Source organism: Cygnus olor, chromosome 7, assembly GCF_009769625.2.
Source record: "Cygnus olor isolate bCygOlo1 chromosome 7, bCygOlo1.pri.v2, whole genome shotgun sequence".
Taxonomy (NCBI): Eukaryota; Metazoa; Chordata; class Aves; order Anseriformes; family Anatidae; genus Cygnus; species Cygnus olor.
The window spans coordinates 29746594-29765901 of NC_049175.1; the positions used below are offsets into that span (position 1 = coordinate 29746594).

Here is a 19308-nt window from a genome sequence, read left to right on the forward strand (position 1 = left end):
TTCACCGTGCCCTGTGCCCTAACTGAGCACACCGCGGGGCTCCAACCCCTCACGTTTACACCCTTGCACCTCACACCCGCTGACCACCGTCCCCCCCAGCCCCACCACCACAGGACCCCCTCCTTCTCCCCAGTCCCCCAGCTCTGGCAGCACGGGGAAGGACGAGCCGAAGCCCGGCCGAACTACGTTTCCCAGCGGCTCCCGGGCGGGGGCCGGCGGGGCGGAGGCCGGGCGGGCGGCGAGGCCGTGCTCGGAGCATGGCCGGCAGGGAGGCGGGCGGCGGCGTGGCGGGCAGGGCGGCCCAGAAGCTCTTCTCCCTGAGCGGGCTTTTTGCCGTCTACAAGCCCAAGGGGCCCACCTCGGCCGCCGTGCTCAACCTCCTGAAGGAGAGGCTACTGGCAGGTAGGCGCCGGGCCTGGTAGCCGAGGGGGGAGGCCCCGTGGGGACGGGGCTTGGCGGGGCCGGGCCCCCCATCGGGCCAGAAAACCCCAAGGAGGGGTAATCTGGGGGGGCTCGGCCCGAGGCACGGCATGGGGAGGCTGTGGGGTTTGTCCCCATGCTGCCGCCCCACAGCTGTGGGGCCCGGACCCGGGGACAGCAGGAGGGATGCTCAGCTCCGCACCCGCTGCCTCTTGCTGCTAAAATAGCTAAATAAATCGCCAACCGAGTGAAAACCAAAAAGTGCTTCAAGGAAGCTGGAAGTTCAGGGCATGGTCTGCGGAAACTTTTTTTCCTGAATCCAAATGGAGTCTTGGGTGTCCCTTACCAGGGGAAAACAAAAGTTTGATCATTGAAAAGATGTGAGGGGCTGTGGCATGGATTTCCTTCATAATGGATTAGGAGACTTGTTCATCTAATATAGGCCTGTATTAGAGAACAGGCTTGTTCTTACTTGGTGAGAACAAAGTTTAGAACTGGTCATCGCTCACTGAGGCTGATTTGCTCCATGGTGAGGAGGCACTGACTGCAGCTCTTGTGTGGGTGAGGCTCGGCCAGATCACGTCTGATTGCCTGGGGTGAAAGGTGTAATGGAGAGATAATACAGCGTCCTGGTAAAACTTTGGAAATAAGTAAGGGGGCTTAGAACATTAATCATACTTGGTACTAATAACTAAGGAGCATTGGTCTCTGCACAGTTGCTGGAGTCATCAGCTACATGAGAAGTACGGTGGGTTGGGATGCTCTGACAGCATGAAAGCAGCAGTGAGGAAGTTCAGTTCATTGTATAATTTCCATGGGGCTGCCTTCATGCAAGTAAACATAAAAATAAATGAGAAAGCTCAGCAGAAAGGGATCTGGGGGTGCTGGTTGGCAGCAGGCTCAACGTGAGGGCAAACACCACAGCAGGCTTCCCAGAGAGGGGCTTGATGCCCTGTGCCTGCCAGTGTTCAGGAGACATTTGGGTAACTCTTTAACTTTTGGTTAGCCCTGAAGTGGTCAGGCAGTGGGTTGCTATAGGTCCCTTCCAACAGCAGGGAACTATTCTGAGCTATTCTGTTCTACTCTAAACATGGCCCATTGCGTGGAAGTAAATTCAGCAAAAACTGTTCAGATTATTTAGCATAAGATTTGTGTATGATACGTGATTTCACAGGTAAACTGTCTGGTTTTCTAGTAGTGTTGTCTGAACTTTTGTTTATAACAGTACAAAAGAGTTGATTGTAAGTGATAATATCTTGAAAGTTGTTTTGGGTTGGGAATAGATCTAAATGAATCATTGGTCTTAATCAGTACGGTAGTTTCTGCACTACAATTTGATAGTTTATTTTTTTTTCTCCTTCAGCAATCTGGAAATATATTCTATTTGTACTGTAATGCCTGAAAGTTGTCCTGTAATGCCTCCTTTCCATTTCTATTTTCAGAAGCTGGTGTGCAAACGAATGGTAACAAAAGAAAAAGTCAGGTCTTGAAAATTGGACATGGTGGAACTTTGGACAGTGCAGCGACAGGAGTTCTGGGTAATGAAAAGTATAAATACAGTCATACAATGACCTCGGGAAATATTTTCACACCTACGTGAAATCAGAGGTGGAAGAACAATTTGGGATACACGTGGCAAACCTTGTGGCTTTGGGGGAAGGACGAGTTACTGGAAAAGAGTGATCCAGGTTAAATTTCCCCTTCATATACTTTTACATGCATATAATATGTTCCTGAACAAAAGGTTATTTTTTTTCCAAATCCCTGATATAACTCATGGGCTATTACATCAATTCATTGCACAACATTCTGTATTTTCTAAATAACCTCAGAAATTTATGGCTTTTTTTTAGTTAAGCTGGGGATTTACAGTCATCATAATTTTCTAAAGTATTTGTTCTTAAAATAATGCATTTCTGGGATTTGGAGAGAGCCTTTTGGGCTTGTATACTTGTCAAAGGATAGATGAGTAACAGCAATTCTAGTGCTGTTTTTTTGAGGCTTAGCACAGAAATAGTTTTCACTTGCTGTCCTATCTTGCTTATTAAAGAAGAGTCATCAAGGAGATTTTTGCCTTTTAATTTTGATAGTGATTTATTTATTGAATTCCTTTGTTTTATTAAAGAACAGGATATATCAGTTGCTGTTGAAAACTTGGCCGGGGGTATGATAATTGGGCTGGATTAATCCCGTATACACTGTTGCCAATGGTTTTGTTGATAGGTAGTGTGGAAAACTACAGCTTGCTTTAATCATAGTTTTGTAGCTCACCTTGGCTAGAAGAAATAACAGCGATACTTGGGTATTGAAAATCAACAGTGCAACTATGAGTATACACGAAATAAACCCATTGAGCTTTGATGTAATGACTCTCAGGGAGAGCTGTGCTTCAAAGGAATGTTGTTTGCAGAGGTTGTGGCTAGTAGAGGCCTGTATATGCTGGTAATTGTTGTTCTCTGTCACCTTGAGCATTTTAAAATGGAACCTTCTTGGGCTAGGAGTTAAGTACGAGCTCTTCCAGTTCTGATTTCCTGTGCTCTGTGGCCACTCACCGGAGAACACTGTGTGTCTCACTGAAGCCAAGGTTTTCCTTTTGCAGAGATGTTCCCATTGAGCATATTACTGCTCATTGTGGGACATCAACAGCATTGATCCAGAGGAAGAGAAAAATCACTTGACCTTAATTGCTTCTCCTAGTGTTCTGTGATATCCAGCAGTCTCCAAAGCCAGCTCATGTGGCATGACAAAAAGTACTTGGGCTTGAAGTGCTTGGTAAAGACAGAGAAATTCATCACCTTAATATGCTACGGATTGATCCAAAAAGGCACAGGATGTTTCCTTCCAGTGCCATACAAAACACGCAGAGGAAAATCAGTGGAAGTTAAACTGGAAAGGACAAGACTTGTGAGGAATGGGGAAGGGAATGTGTTGAGATTTCCTGGGGATTCAGGTAAGATAATTTGGAGACACAATAGAAACAAGTTATTCAGAAAATGTGTGCTGCTTTTTGATGGGGGGTGGAAGGGCAGGAAGCTTTCTTCCCTGGTGTATGGGAGCATAATAAAGTATTTTCTGAAACCTCTAACTGTCCGCTCTCCATCTTTACTGCTGTTTCACAAATTGTATGTGCTGAATATCTGTAACTTTGTTTATGTGAAATGGCTGATGCAGAGCACTGCTTGGTGTGCAAAGTGTACTGCAACCACCTGGGCAGTGCCTTTCATCAGAAGACACACTTTCGTATTTCTTTTCCTACTCCCAGCAAGTGTAGATGAGGAAGGGCCTTGGAGGCAGAGCTCAGTCATTTATGGTATTAATGAAAGGTGACTTAGGGACCAAGTGGCAAACGATGGCCCTGCACTGATAGGAGTCTGGAGCGACTGCAGTCTCTGGGAGGTGAAATCTTTTCTGTCCCCATCTGTGGCTTCTGTTGCATTTGGAAGATGATGAGAGCTGGAACTCAGCTTGTATTTCAGGGAGGTCTCATATATTATTTAGAAGAAGCAAGGAACTCAACAAGTTTTTAGAGGATCTTGTTTTAATATCAGTGTAGGGCTGTGGCTCTGGTTTAGTGCTTCTTGCTGTATAATAGCAATTGTTCATATTTTTCTTGTTTCTGTATGCCAATAATGAGCTGTAGTTCCACAGAGGAAGAAAAGAAGAAAAAGCCACAAAATTAAAAGCTAGTGGTAAAATTTTAGGAGAACTCATTACATCTTGGAGAAAGAGCATATGTTATGGAGATACGTTCAGCCTTATGTGAGGAAGATCTGAGAGTAAAATCTTAGGGTTTCCGAGGACACAGGACTCCCAGTCTAAGCCGTTCATAAAAAGGCAGAGGTAAGTCAGCAGTGGTGATACTTCTGAAACTGAAGTCAGCATTATTTAATCCAGTTGGTAACAGGCGTTTAAGAAGTGGTTTGGAAGGTGGCAAAATGCAAGTGTGAAATTCAGTTAAACCTTGCTATGTCTTGTGTAGTCTGGCAAGTTTAGTTTTTCTTTTTCAATAATACACATGCTACATTAGTTGATGATTAACAAGGAAAATTGTTAGTCTCTTATTCACAAAAGCATTCGGTGTCTCTAAAACTACTCTATTGAATCTCTTGATGCTTTGAAGCAAATTTCAGCTCAGCAGTTGCATTGAACTGTCAGTGATGTCATCAAGTTGTAAGAGAAGTGCGTGGTTACAAAGTTTTATCTGTGTGCTTATCTCCTTTTCTCAGCCTTGTTGCAGCTCAGTCTGGTGAATATGACAGGAACACGCTGAACTGAAACAACTGAACAAAAGCACATGCACAAGGGCATATGTGACTGTGTAAAAAACCCTGAGAATCAAGAGGATAAGTTACTGGGAATAAGAATTCTTAAGAGTCTCAGAGTGAGAAGCATTAGAACACAAATGTGGTTTTTGTTTATTTTAAGAAATTCATTAGCTGGCTAGATGCTTTTGTTTTCTGGTTAACACAAAGCTGATTTCTTGCAAGTTCCCTTAACTCCTGTAGTTTTATTAAAATCAAGGACATAGCTGTTACGTATTGCATCAGTACATGGGCAATATTTTCATTTTAAATTTCAAGAAAGGTAAAGGTGACCTTGTATTATTTCAACAGTAGAACAATTTCAGAATAATTTCTTAGTTTCTCATCAGCACTGACTGTCTTTTTTTGTTGTGACCTCGCGGTGAATTTTGCAATGAATGACAATAAATAGCATGGCGATGCTCTCACAAATGTGCGGTGACAGCGTATCTGACTCTTCATTGTTTTCTATCCTCCTGTTGTCTTTTGTTTCTTTGGATTGCTGTATGTGGAGAAAATCAATAGAAAAGCTTATCCAAGGAAAGCACCATGTTGTAAAAAGCTTTGAAGCAAAATGTAAAATATTTCTTTTTCCTGTCTGCTTCTTTTATGAAAAGCTGACTGATTGTTACTTTGCGTGGTACTGATTTAAGATGGAGAAGACAACGGTTTGTACATACGCAGTAACAGGAGGGTTTGATTATAGAAGATTTTTGACAGAGACAGTTAGACCTTGTGATTATTTTACTTGCTTGCTGTGACCCTGATAAACTATTTCATTTTGCTATCTTGTCTGTATTTCTCTTAGCCACCATCAACCTTTAAAAGGCCTATTTACTTAGAGTGAAGGCCAGATTCATTATTAGTGAGCCATAGCCTTCATCAAACCAGAGACGGGGTTAATTGCACTGTGTTTCTTTGGCGATTAAAAGATAGAGAAATATAGGAGCTGAATTAAAGCATTTTAGGAATTAGGTGAAGCTTATTTCTCTTCTGCTTTAGATGTTTGTTTTTTTTTTCTTTCACTAGTCCCATGTTGTTTGAACATCATAGAGAGATTTTCTCATAAGCATTGACTCTCCTTATATGCTAACAGAGCACGAAAGGCAGTATTTCTGACTAGCATAATATTTAGAAGTGACTGGTGTTGAATAAGGGAATTGCAGAGCTAGTTCTGAAGTGGCACTTCTCTTTCTGTCTTTGCAGTGGTTGGCATTGGAAAGGGAACAAAACTGCTGAAAACTATGTTGGCTGGTTCCAAGGTAAGGAATACTTGATGTCGTGTATTAGTGAGTTTTGCTTGTCTTTTCTTCCCTTGAAGAGCTGCACCAACATACAAATATCTGAAATGTCCATTACATTTATAGTAAATACGTACTTCTGCTCCTGTTTGCATTTGGACAGAAATTTGATATTGAGGCTCTTACATCTAGACTGGTCATTTAAAAACCTTTGTTTGTCTTTGGTCTTTATCAACATTCTTTAGGAAAACAAATTCCTATTTTACAAGAAGACTTCTATAGTACTTCAGTGTTTTCAACAAAGAGAAAAATTTGAAAACCTGTAATGAAGATGGCACTGTAAGGGATGCTTTTGGAATGTAATTGTGGGTGATGGTTCAGTTTTTGTTTGATTTCCTTGTGTGCAGATAATATAGCTGTTGGTCACCTTGCAGTAACAGGTGGTCTTTGTTTCTTTTCTCCCTTCTTAAATGCAACAAGACCTTAAGAGGCACCCTTTGGAAATTAAGTATGTTTTGTTGATGTGATAGTAGCTTTCACTCCAAATTCTGTCTGTTTCAGACGGGTGATTTACAAACACGTGGACAGGCACATGTAAAGAGCTAAAGGTAACAAAAGCCCTCTGGCTGCATGAATTAGTCCAAACTGGAGCCTCGACAGGCAGAAATCTTGTTCATTGCTGCTTTTGATTAGTTGCACTACATCTTTGGTGAGTGCACTCCAGACTGGAGGTGTTACTTAAACAAAGAGGTGCATGTACTCCAGGAATAACCTACCAGTGTTGATTCTTTCTTTGCAAGTAAAATCCCATGGTTTTAGCCGTTATTTTTAAATGAGAAGTTTAGGTAAGAATGAAAGATGCAGAAATCAATTAAGCCTACCAGATTTCATCTTGTACTCAGGGAAAGTCAATAGAGAGGGCTCAGCAAATTGATAGCCTTTCTAATGCATTTTATTCTGCTATTTTCCCATTCTCTTCTGGTCTGATCACTTAAGCTGTTTATAGGTGTTGAAGTGATAAATTGAGGTAAAATTTGATTGATAATCCTCAGTTCAACTCAAAGGAAAATACTTTGACAGAAGAGAATATGAGCAGGATAAAAAGCTGTAGCTGTAGAGACTGGTACAAAACTTCCTGTGTACTCTGTCAGTCTCTCAACTGACTGAAATGGGCTTGTATTGATATCTAAGACCAGATTTCAGTCTTTTATGTTTTAAAACGTACAGTAAGCAGCTGGAGCTGGATTTACAGTTGAAGTGTAAGGAGTTAGGTGAAAAATCCACTATGTATGTTCTCAACACTTCAGACGTTGCATTTCTTACAAATCAGAGGTTTCTATCTCTGATATCCTAGACATTATATTTCTCTCACTGAGTAAGCAAAACTGAATTAAAATTAATCTGGGATTAGAACAGACATTTGAATAGGAAAAAAATTAAGTACAATTTTCATCTTTGCAATTTCAAGCAAAAAAAATTAGCAATTTAACTAAAGCCACCTCTGTAGTTTCTTACGCAATCTGACCAGTGCTCACTTGCTAATGAGGCCAAAACCCAAAAGCATCCAGGAAGAAGCACACTGCAATGCTGAATGCTGCTTCCTTAGCAGCTTCTCTACCCTCGTGTTGTTAAACACTTGATAAAGTTTAAAGGCTCTTGTTTAGTTGGCTGTTTAACTACCAGTTCAGCAGTGCCCAGAAGCACTTAAACCTTGCGCTTTCCTATTGAAGCAGCGTTACTTTGCATATCTTCATATGGATTCATGTAATATTTTAAATATCTGTCCTGCTGAGGAGTTTCACCAAAGTTTTTGTATCCTCCTGCCCTCTGGCACAGCTGCCCTAACCTCTGGGAAGAGGAAAGCACAGCCCTCCAGTTGTAGAAGTGAGTTTCCAACCCTCATTAGGAAATGATTTTTATTTAAAGCATTTCAGCATGGAAGTTCTAACCTTTTACCACATGACATCTCCCTTTAAAGAACATTTAAGTTAAACTAAAGCTTTGAGATAATTCAGTTATGTCTTTGTAGCTAAATGTGTGGAAAAAATCTTGATTTCAAAACACCTAAAGCAATCCAAGAATCCAAGATTCAAGCTGATGCTCAGACGAAACAGCTGTGGTGGATGAGGCAGTTCCTCCTGTTCTGGCAGAAGAGCTGCTTGGTGACTTTGCTGTCCTGCAGCCAGTAGGGTTATCTGTCTGCATGTTGTACCCAGGGAGCTCAAGAAGGCTTAGAGCTGCTGCTGCAGGACAAGGGAAGGGAACACAGAGGAGAAACGGGCAGGGGGGGGCAGTCCAGAAAGCTGCCCCAGCCGGATCCATCAGCTCTCACCTGGCCTTAGATTGGATGGGCTGCAGGTGCATGATTTAATGAGGCAAGTAAAGCTGCATCCTTACAGCAGATCTGCTCTTCCACAGGAGCTGTTTGGATGCTCTGATATGGCAGAGGGAGCGAGGCAGCTAGCATCTGTGCCAGATGGCCTGACAGTCATAAGCCTTCGTTTGGAGCTTGTCTGCCTCTGCTTTCTTATTTTCTGTTTATGCTTTGATAAATTAGGCACGCAGTAACTCAGGAAAGGAAGCTTAAGGAAGTTGAAGGATTTGCTGCAGATACCTGCCTTTTTGGCTTTGACCATGCTTACAGTAAAGGCTCATACTGTAGTGAGAGACGATACAGATAAATACATGACTGTCTAAATACCTTTGAGGTTTTTTGGTTTTTTTGCATCCCGTGCCATGTATTACAATTTTATGCTCTGATCTTTTTACCATTGTGGATGCTAAAGTGTATGCTGAAGGGTGTGATGTTTTCCTTTTATTTTGTTTATTACTATAAAGATTCAGCTGAACTGGCTGAACTTCTCTGGTTAGGATTTACTGTTTCTTTATAGGAATGTATCTTGTAAAGAAATAGTTCAGTCTATCATTGTTGGCAGCAGAGCTATGCTGAGTGGCCAAAACGTATGTTACTGCAGTAAACTCCATATGGTGGCTCTGCCAGAGATTGGACTATTTCTGATTTTTTTTTTCCCAAGCATTGTGTGAAACTTTCCTGACTCTGTGTGGCAGCTATGAACATTATCACTCAATTTGCAACTTGTACATATTATACAAGGAGTGTTACTCTTCCTCTGTAAATCTTGTTCTCCACTGGTGTTCTGTCGGTTTGACCTCCTTATGTAGTAACTCAAAACAAATAAAAATGTGTAGCCAAGGGCAATACCTACTTAGTGTTCCAGATCTCATCGAATTCTTAGTATTTATCCAGAAATAAAAATATGTCCAAGCTGGCTTAGGTTTTGTTTGTTTGCTTTATTTTGTTTCAAATGTTCCAAGTGAGGGGGAGAAGCTGAATCCTCTTGGATCTGGAATGTAAATACTGAGCATTTAATACATGTTCCATAGGAGAGTCACTTTTCCATCTTATGTGCTGGGACTTGAACTTGGTCTTGCTTGGACTTTTCACACTGCGTTGTTTTGAGATAAATTGTTTTATTGTTTGCAAAATAAAGATAGTTTCTCATTCTACTATTTCTTGTTTCACTGGTAAAGTGAATAGAATTGGGGTGGACCAATTTTTATAATTATGGTAAACTGTTTTTCAAGTACTCAGTCTTGTGGGTGACTTGTCTCTCTCAAACACAATAATAGAAATGACTTTCTGGGGAGGGTGAAGAGGTTAGAGAATGCTAGTTACTAGTACATTTTCCCAAATGGTAATGCTATTTTAAAACCTTTCATCTCCTAGAATGTGCTGTAATGTAGGAACAGACTTATCAGAGGAGGGGGGGGGGGAAATAGCATTAAGTAATGAAATTCTTCATTATTCTAGTGCTTTCCATTGGGAGGAGATGTCTTCCAACACATGCAGCATTTATTTTTAGTTAGGCTAAAACAGGATAATTTAAACGTTTATACTTCAATTCTGTGCTTAATTTGCATATTTTTCAGTGAGGTAACATCTGGGCTCACCCTAAGAGTTTTATTTGACTCCTACAAGTGTGAATGAGGCCAGGACTTGGCTATCCATCGAACTGTGATTGAAATCATTGCTTCCTGGTGAGCAGAAAGCATATGTGTTTTGTTTGTATCTGGGGATGCGGCTTCGTGTCATGGTCTGTTTATAATCTGAAGCCTCAACAACTCAGTGATATGAAGGGAATTGCTCGAGTACACTGCGATGTTTGCACAAGCTTGGGCAGGAGCTATTTAAAACAGAATTCTCCAGAATGAAACACTATCCAAAATAAAAAATAAAATAAAAATCACTGGGTGGAGTGAAACACAAAATCCAAGTCATCGCAAGCACTAGAAAGAGAAAAAGAGATTATGGGCAGAACAAAGATACATAAGTTACCTAATATGTGGCAACTTAGATTTATTATAATTGGACTATCTGGAGTTTCTGTGAATCCTGGATGGGAAATGAGCCCAGCGATCAGGTTTCAAAACTTGGCATTCACACTTCTGTCCCATGGAAGAATTGTTTCCACATCGCTTCTGGGAATTTTGGAGACGTGTAAGTTGCTTCTTGCAGTGTGATACTTGGTTTAGAATTCATATATTGCAGGATTGTTCCTCTAGAGGGTTGGGACCAGATGCTGCAGAACAAAATGTCCATAAAGGAGGTTGTTGCTGTACCTCCTGTGATTATCTTACTGTCCTAAAAGATTAGGCTTTAATTTGTATCCCTTAACTTCTCAAACATAAAGATTGCTAGCTTTCTCTGAATTCTTTTTTTTTTTTTTCTTTTTGAATTTAGTCCTTAACTTCCATCTTACGGCAATGAGTTCAATGAATTAATAATGCCTTAAAAAGAACATCTAGTAGTTCTATAAGGAGCAGAACTAATGAAGCCTTTTCTTGTGACTTCATTTGTTTACAGCTCGTTAGACACCAAAGCCCCATGTGGACTCGTTGGTACCCAGTAATACAGTGGGGCTCCCTCTGGGGCCTTTTTCTTAGTGGAAGCTGGAATAGATTTGTTTCCTCTACCTACCTATTTTCCTGAGATTTATAAGAACTCAGGATCTCTGAGAACTATTCTTCTGCCAACATTTGTGTGTTTGCACATTAATATGCATACCGTGATGGTATGAGTGCTACATCTTATGAAATCCTTTCTTTTTAAAGAGCCTTTTATTTTCTTTTAAAATGTATTTCTAAAGCAGTTTGTGCTCCAGTTCATATACTTGAATTATGAGTGCAAGAAAATTGATCTGACTTTCCTTTTGAGGGATGCTCTTGGTTGTGTGTGCTCTTATTTTTAATATTAAAAGATTTCTCCACGGTATCACCAGCTGAGCTCTTTGCTTCATCATGCTTTCTTTTGGAGCTGGTAAAGTCAAAACTATTTATTCATACAGTACATAGGGATGTGTGTTCTGTTTTCTTTTTCATATTCTGGTATTTTTAACATTCTTTTGGAAGGGTGAGCTTGTGAGTAATGGTAGTATTTTTTTTTTTTGTATTTTATTAGATTTATTGGTGTAGTAAGGAAAGCTAGGCATTTGAACCTGCAAGTACTTTCTCAGGTCCAAAACAGAAGCCATGGGTTCTAAATTAAATGTCACTTCAGATCTGTTTAGAGTTTAGTGAAGTAGGTATCTTTTAGATCACTTCTGAAAGAAAAAGTAGTTAATGGTTGTGACCATGGTACACCGACGGTTCTGGCCGGGCAGGCAGTAATGACAAGTAAGACCCCAGGACTATTCCATACAGATGGGCTATGTTTTATTGCCTCCTTTCATAAAATGGATTAAGAAAACAACTTCTATCCCATGTGAGGTAGCAAGATTCTTTATCAGCCAGGCTTCCAGTCAAGAAGGCTAGGGGGATTGCTATTGCTTGCATGATGGGTCTTCAGATCCTATCTTGCTTCTGTTCACCCGTGTGTATCGGGTTTATGTGGCAAGGCTTTGGTAGTGGGGGGCCGCAGGGGTGGCCTCTGTGAGCAGAGCCCTGCAGCTGCCCCATGTTAGATAAGGGCCAGTTTCAGCCAGCTCCAAAGGGACCCACCACAGAGCCGAGCCAATAAGCAATGTTGTTTGTGCCTCTGTGAGAGCAGATTTAAGGAAGGGGAAAAAAAAAAGATGCACAACAGCAGCTGGGAGAGTGAGAAGCAGCCCTGCGGCCCCCCAGGTCAGTGCAGCAGGAGGGCAGGAGGTGCTTCAGGCAGGCAGCAGCAGTTCCCCTGCGGCCTGTGGAGAGGCCCCTGGTGGAGCAGGCTGTCCCCCTGCAGCCCATGGGTCCCACATGGAGCAGATCTCCACGCTGCAGCCTGTGGAGGAGCCCCCGGTGGAGCAGGTGGATGTGGCCTGGAGGAGGCTGCGGCCCATGGAGAGCCCCTGCAGGAGCAGGCCCCAGGCCGGAGCTGCAGCCCGTGGAGAGGAGCCCACGCAGGAGAAGGGGGTCTGGGTGGAGCTGCCGCCTGTGGGGGACCCATGTTGGAGCATTTTGCTCCTGGGGGATGGACCCTGTGGTACGGAGCCACGTGGGAGCAGTTCTTGAAGAGCTGCTGCCTGTGGGCAGCCCCCACAGGCTCAGTTCGGGAGGGACGGCATCCCGTGGGAGGGACCCCACGTGGAGCAGGGGCAGAGAGGGACCACGAAGGAGCAGTGGAGACAAAGTGTCAGGGACTGACCACAGCCACATTCCCTGTTCCCCTGCATTGCTCAAGGGAAGGAGGTGGGAGAGGGGGAAAGGTGGTTTTGGTTTCTTTCCTTTGTTTCTCACTGCTCTAGCTTGTTAGTAATAGGCAATAAATTTTACTAATCTCCCAACTCTGAGTCTGTTTTGCCTGTGACAATAATTGCTAAGTGATCTCCTTGTCCTTATCTCAACCCTTGAGCCCTTTCCATCATATTTTCTCTCCCGTTCCCTTTGAGGAAGGGGAGTGAGAGAGCGGACGTGGTAGAGTTCAGCTGGGTAAAACCAACACACTGTAGTTTTAGCTGGTGTTCTGCCTCCAAATTGCACTGCTGTCACATCCAGCTATCTATATTTGTTGTGAGGAATCCAAGTAAAACTGGATAGTTTGCTCTTTAGCACTTTCCCTAGGAAATTTTTCATCTGCAACACCTTCTCATTTTTCACTCCATGGTTCGTGCCCTTTCATTCTCACACCTCTCTGTTTGTGGTATGCCATCCACATTAAGCAAGGGTCTGATGGAATTTCTGTTGGTTTTGAGATGGGAGAAGCAACAAAAAAGAGTGCTGTATGTGACCCGCTCACTTAAGCAAAATGGATTGTAGCTACATAAAATGTCATTGCTTTGCCTCTGTTCAAGCCCAAAGAAATTACTGTTTCCTTACAAGGAAGGTAGGAGAGGAAAGAAAGAGATAAGGTTATCTCCTAGGGGAAGGAGAGAGCCTGGTATATTATTCATTGTGGAATGTGAGGGGGTTAGTGTGAGGTAACGTTATACTGTGCCATAAATCCAATATCTCTATTGAGCTCATGTTTTTTTTTCTGAGCCCAGTGGAGTTATGAATTTTAGTTCCCAGGCTTGTTTTGAAAGGTGTTTTATAGGTTTCCCTTGAGGAACAGGACTGGCAGATCAGAGATGGAGTGATTGTTTTATGAGTGATGTTAACCCACAGGCAGATGGATGTGTATCAGTCCTTGTAGACGGGCTAGGTGATTCATCCTGACATGTAGTGGTTGCTTAATTTTATCCATTTAGTTACCATTTTTGTGTGTTCAGTAAAGTATATTACATTCCTGAAATACACATACAGGACCAAGAAGTCTTGCCATTTCTGTTACATGGTATTTGTTACGGAGTTGTGCAAACAGATAAGGAAGTCTTAGGTGCAAGACGTTATCTCTGTTACTAAAACTTGTCCTACTTACGTCTGTAGTCCATGACAGCTATATCCAAGTACTGCTATGATAACTGTTTGCCTTTTGTTTTAACCACTACTGATACCTGAGAATTTTTGCAGAACCAGAGTGTTCTGTTGTCATACCGTGCCATCGTACCAGAGCAGAGACCACAAGCTCAGAGCTCTGCTCTGCTTTCTCGTACCAGAGCTCAGCAACCATCATTGGTTATGTACATTTGGCATGGGTTTCTGATCTGTGCGTATCACTGTACGTTACTGATAATGAATTTCTTGTTCACTGAATGTCTCAAGATACTAACTAGAGATTAATGTCAGTTTATGAAAGTATGGGCTTCCTCCTTACTTTGTTACAAGGAAAATGCTTACAAAAAAGGAACGCTAGGAGCTGCGTGAATTCTGTTGGTTTTGATGTGTTTTGAGATTGTGTAGAAGGTGTTAGCAAAACTTGAAGTGGTGTCTGTGCACTGAGAGAACGTTAAGCATGCACAGTGTAGGATGCAGAAATCAGGAAGGGCTGAAGTGTTAGCTGGATAAAAATGGTCTTAATGTGCCCCTTCCATGTATGCACACTGGTGTCATCTTCAGTGACCCGTTATTTCAAAACACAGTACATTTGTAACCTGTTTTTTACCCTAAAAAAATCATGAAAAGAGGCTGATCTGAATATCTGTTCTTTCCTTACCTACCCAGTATCCCCAAAACACGGTTGTAGAAGAAGCTGTTAGATAGTATATATAGAAGCTTTCCTGCTGCAGTACCATTAATAAGCTGGCTTAACATGCTGTGTATTGCTCAAGTCTCTTTTATGTTAACCCCAGAGGCCTAATCTATTAATAGTTCAGCTTCATGCTCTATTAATATTCACACTTTTTTTTTTAAACTGTTGGAAATATTGAGTAGACTGCACCTATTGTGCTCTAGAAGCTCTTTCCTCCAAGAACACAGAATATTTCAAGAGCATTCTGGAATGTGCTTTCTTTCACAAGGTCAGTGTGGCCCTCTTTTCTCTTGACCTTTCTATAATTGTGTGTGTCTGTGCTACGTACAGGTCTTGCATTCATTCACTCATTCAAAGAAAAACAAACCAAACAAAGCAAACAAACAAAAATGAAAACCTGAACCAAGGCTGCAGGATGGCAAGTTTCTTTTCTTTCTTTTATTTTTTTTTTTCCCCCTAGTCAAAATCATAGGGGGAAAAAAGAAAAGATGTTAACAGGGTTAAACTAGCCATTCTGCATTGTTTTCTATAGTGCTTCTTCTAGTAATGTGGAGATGCCCTTAACTCTGCATTTTAGAACTAAGATAAAATTGAAAGCCTTTAAGTGAATCCAAAGACACTGCTAAGCTTAAGATGCTCTGTGTCTAAAGTCTTACCACCCCCTGGAGGGACTGTCTTATCTCTGGGCAAAGAATTATGAATTTTCTTAAAACTGTTTTTTGGCTAGGAGATGGAGTTTGGCTTGGTTTATTTTGTCTGATCTGTGGTTTAGGTGCTAGATGGCAGAATGAGGAAACAGGTGTTTAAAAAAAAAGCCACAAAACAACAACAAAAACAGGTGCTGAAGACAACATTTAAGAGCCAACTTGAGTTATTTTGCTGTGTGGTAGGTTCCACAGGCAGCAAGTGTCAGAAAGGTTTCAATAAATAGAGTGTGGTTTACAAGCAGCAGCTTTTGCACATCAGCCTGCATCCCCCCTTGGATATTGTGAGTCTGTGTTGCATTTACGAGTGACACAGGGCCATGGTGCTATTTAGGGTGACCTAGTGTTCCTGTTACTGTTAGGATTATTAGTATTATTTTTAATTATTATTGGTTTGGTTTTCCTCCCTCTCCTTCCTTCCCTCTAACACCAGAACTTTGTGCTACCTTTAGTTACTACCTTGTGGCTTCTCTGAGCTGCAGGTAAGGTACCTTTTGTGGGCTCCCCTACTAGAGGTGCTTCAAGTCCTTCACGTTGAAAGTCCAGTCACCCTGTGCGCTTGAACTTCTTAAATAAGCTGACATAAGAGGTCAGAAAATCCTGTTAGTCCAAGAGTAAAGATCAGATAGTTCTTCAGCAATGACAGTACAATTACAGCATCCAGCAGTAAATAAAATTTAGTGCAGGCTTAGCACAAAGTCAGCTTTTTCTTTTAGGAGAAAAATGAATGGGAGAGGAAGGTTTTTTGTGTGTGTTAAGAGGACATGTTTGGTGTTCGTTAATTTTGAACTTGCTCTATCACAAAATATGGAGCTCCTCCCTAATCCTGCAGTCTTAATTTTTCCCCCCGTGCAACCTGCTTTTAAGAGATTAGGGCTCTTTGTTTTTAATATATTAGAATCTACGTAGTGAGAGTGCTTTGTTTCGGAAAATAATTGAAACTATGGCAACCTTCTTGTTTTTTTTCCAGCTTATTTGTCTACCTCATGTATTCGTCTGTTTCGGTGGATGATTAGCATGCGGGAGGCCATTGGTCACTGCTAATGTTACACAAACAGCAAACACGAGTTACGTAGCTCGTAAATCCAGAGCATCCTAGTCGTGCTTTAGAAATCATTGCATACAAACTGAATGTCAGTCTCAGTAAAACTGAGAGCTGAAGGCTTCTTTGGCCTAAGTTTACAAAAATGTAGCTGCTTGCACCAGGAGTGTAGATTGAATGGATTAGGCACGGGAGCAGGAATTCCAATCAGTGTTGGCCTGCTGGGTGCTCCCTCCGATTTCTTTCAGGTTCCCTAGACCACTTTTTTTTCGTTATTATTTATTTATTTTTGTTGATTTTTGCGCGTGTTCTCTCAAACTTGTCAGCCCTATGCAGGCAACAGTTTGCATAAATTGACTTTCTATCAGCTGTGGCTTCTCTTTCCTGGCTTTCAGCCTCCTGCACAGGAGCTGCAATCTTTACTTTCCTTTTACACTTCTCCGTTCGGTTGCTGCTGTGATTAGAAAATGGGTCATCCTTGGGTGAACTCTTATGAACTGCCTCTTCCAGGGAGCTTGCTTTGCTGGGAAGTTCTTGCAGTGGGAGCCATCTTAAAATCTTCCTGACAGCTACTAGTGACCTTATTTCATAATTACGTGTGCTGCTGTCTAGCTCCTCCAAAGCGTTGCTTTTCCGTGTTTGAAAAAAGCTTTTAAACGTGTTATAATTTAAGATTTCAGCTCTCTGGCTTCTTTCCAAACAAACAAACAACAACAACAACAAAAAAAACCACATCACCCTTTGATATATTAACAATTAAAATCGAGAAGTTCCGTTCCATGGTCTGTCTGGCACTTGCACTGATAAGTGGGGCAGACGTGCCTGGCAGGCAGCCCAGGGGCTTCAGCCTCTGTGCGGGCTGTGTAGCTAACAGCCTGCTGGCTGCAGGAACCCTCAAACAGGAGAGGATTCCTCCTCCTGCTCCTCCTCCTCCTCCTTTTCTCCTCCCACAGTTAAATATGCGCACTGATAAAGTCCTGTAATTTCTCTTTTTATGTTTACAGTTTCATTCTCCTCCCAGCTAGTATCAGAATTTCTCTTAAATTGGATTTGAAATCAAAAGGCCAAATGATAGCTTTTTCTCTTCCTAAAACATGATTGTGAGCATCATGTTTATTGATGGTGAGAATTTTGATTGTGCCTGTGGTTGTGACTAAAACAAAATCTCTCCTCCCATGATCTTTCAGGTTTACCGGAGGGCTTGTAATTTGTTTCTTAAGGGTTCCTGTGGTCCCGTTTTTCTCTGGTACTGTTTTTTATGGCGTGTCTTCCTGGTCACAGGTGTGGTAGCAGCCGTATGGCTACCAAAGCACTTCCCGTCTTTCTGGTCTTGTTGGGGCTGCACCCACCATGCATATCCCTGAGGCTGCAGGACAGTTTCCTCATTATATCCTCATGGTTGGAGTGCAGTGGTTTGTCAACCTAAAGCACCTTGAGGTCGTCTCCTCACTAGTGTGAATGAAAGAGTTGCTTATACTTGAGGGCTTCTGATCACTTTACTGCCTCTTGTTGCAGTTGTCATAACATCAAGAAAAATGTTTTCTAGGCAGCAGAGAGATGTAACCGTACCCTACTGCCTGAATGTTGTGTGAAGGTCTGCATCCCCTCAGGGTTATGTTGTTCTGGTACTTGGGAGGCTGCTTTGGGGCCTTTCAGAACATCATCAGAAGTTGAAATTAATGCACGGTGCTGCAGTGCGTGCAAGTTGTGATTGGGAGTGCTTCATCTTTCAACGTGCTACACTTGCAGGATCCTACACATCCTACATCCTACACATCGTAGGATCCCATAGGGAAGCTGAGGTGCTGGTTTCAGTCTTTAAATGATTTGGGTCTCGGTCACTTGAGATAAGCAGGGGGCAGAGATGTTGGCGCTGTCAATTGGCAGACCATTCTCTGATGAGCTGCTCATACTGGGATGTTCCTGTCATGGTCTGAATCTGTTGGGCTTTTCCTGAGATACCTACTGCCGTGCTTTCCTGTTGTTGCTGGTTGTGTGGGTTGCAATCAGTGTGGTTGTGAGCTGTCGCTGTCCGTGTTCTGCAGTGATTTGTACTTTAAGTACAGGAAGAATGTTGCCAGATATGTTTTATAAAACTGGAAGAAAGAAATGATTGCCAACACAGGTGAGGGAAGGTCACCAAACACTTGTTAAATGACTCACAATCTGTTGGGCGCTTCCCAGGGCAGTGTGAGGTAGAGGCTAAGGAGAGTTAATGCTGAATTTTGACACAAAATAAGAGGAACAACAGATTAAATCGAGACTCTCATCTTCTACAAGCTCTGGGTCCTGGACACTAAAAAGGGGAAGTAAACCCTACAAAGTGCCTAGTAGGAATTATGATGTATAATTGTAGATATCCAAGGGTACTTCAGAGACCGATCTGTAAACCAACTGTAATTCTTGCTGCCCTGTTATAGCCTTCTTGGTGGATTATTGCGTTTCTGTCTTGAGTCTGCTTTTGTCCCTCTTTAAAGGCTTCTCTAGGGAATGGCAATTTGTAACCAATTTTTAAGGATTTTCTTTTGGGATGGCTTTATGTTCTTTTTGTAGAAACTAAAGGGCAAGTGAAGTGTGGAGCTTTGGATTGTGTAGTTCCTACAGTTTGTGTTTGCATATGAACACATGATATTCGCTCTCCCTTGCAGGGAAGTCAAATAAAGCTTGTCATTAAAATAGACAGCCTGAAGCAGTATAGCCAAAAACAGAATTAAGAGGAAGAACTGCATTCAAACTGAAGAAGTATCAGTACTTCCATTTAGAAGAGTCTGATGTGGAGGGATTTGAAGTTTTCAGATTTCAAGTTTTACTGAACTGCTAAGATCATTCATCTTGCTAGAATTAAGATCTACTCACGTTTTTTATTAACCTCTAGAAATAACTGCTGAATAGTGTCTCTTTCTAACTGTGCTATTAAAAGTTAAGAACTAGATCATTAAATGTCTCTGAGAGCAAGCAATTTTATGGTCCTAAAAGCAGATGATGTACTGCAAAGTTGATATAAATATTTATTGTGGAGCAGCCTTCATCCATT

General features: G+C 41.9%; 1 protein-coding gene across 1 annotated transcript in view; it reads left to right on the plus strand.

The window, feature by feature from the left end:
- Positions 1-212: 212 nt before the first annotated feature.
- TRUB1 (TruB pseudouridine synthase family member 1) overlaps positions 213-19308 on the plus strand; it is a 30742-nt gene continuing 11646 nt past the window's right edge. Inside the window, exons 1-3 of the mRNA XM_040564046.1 lie at positions 213-402; positions 1863-1958; positions 5928-5983. Coding sequence (XP_040419980.1) covers positions 258-402; positions 1863-1958; positions 5928-5983 — 297 coding nt within the window. The 5' untranslated portion in view covers positions 213-257. The remainder of the gene's footprint in view (positions 403-1862; positions 1959-5927; positions 5984-19308) is intronic.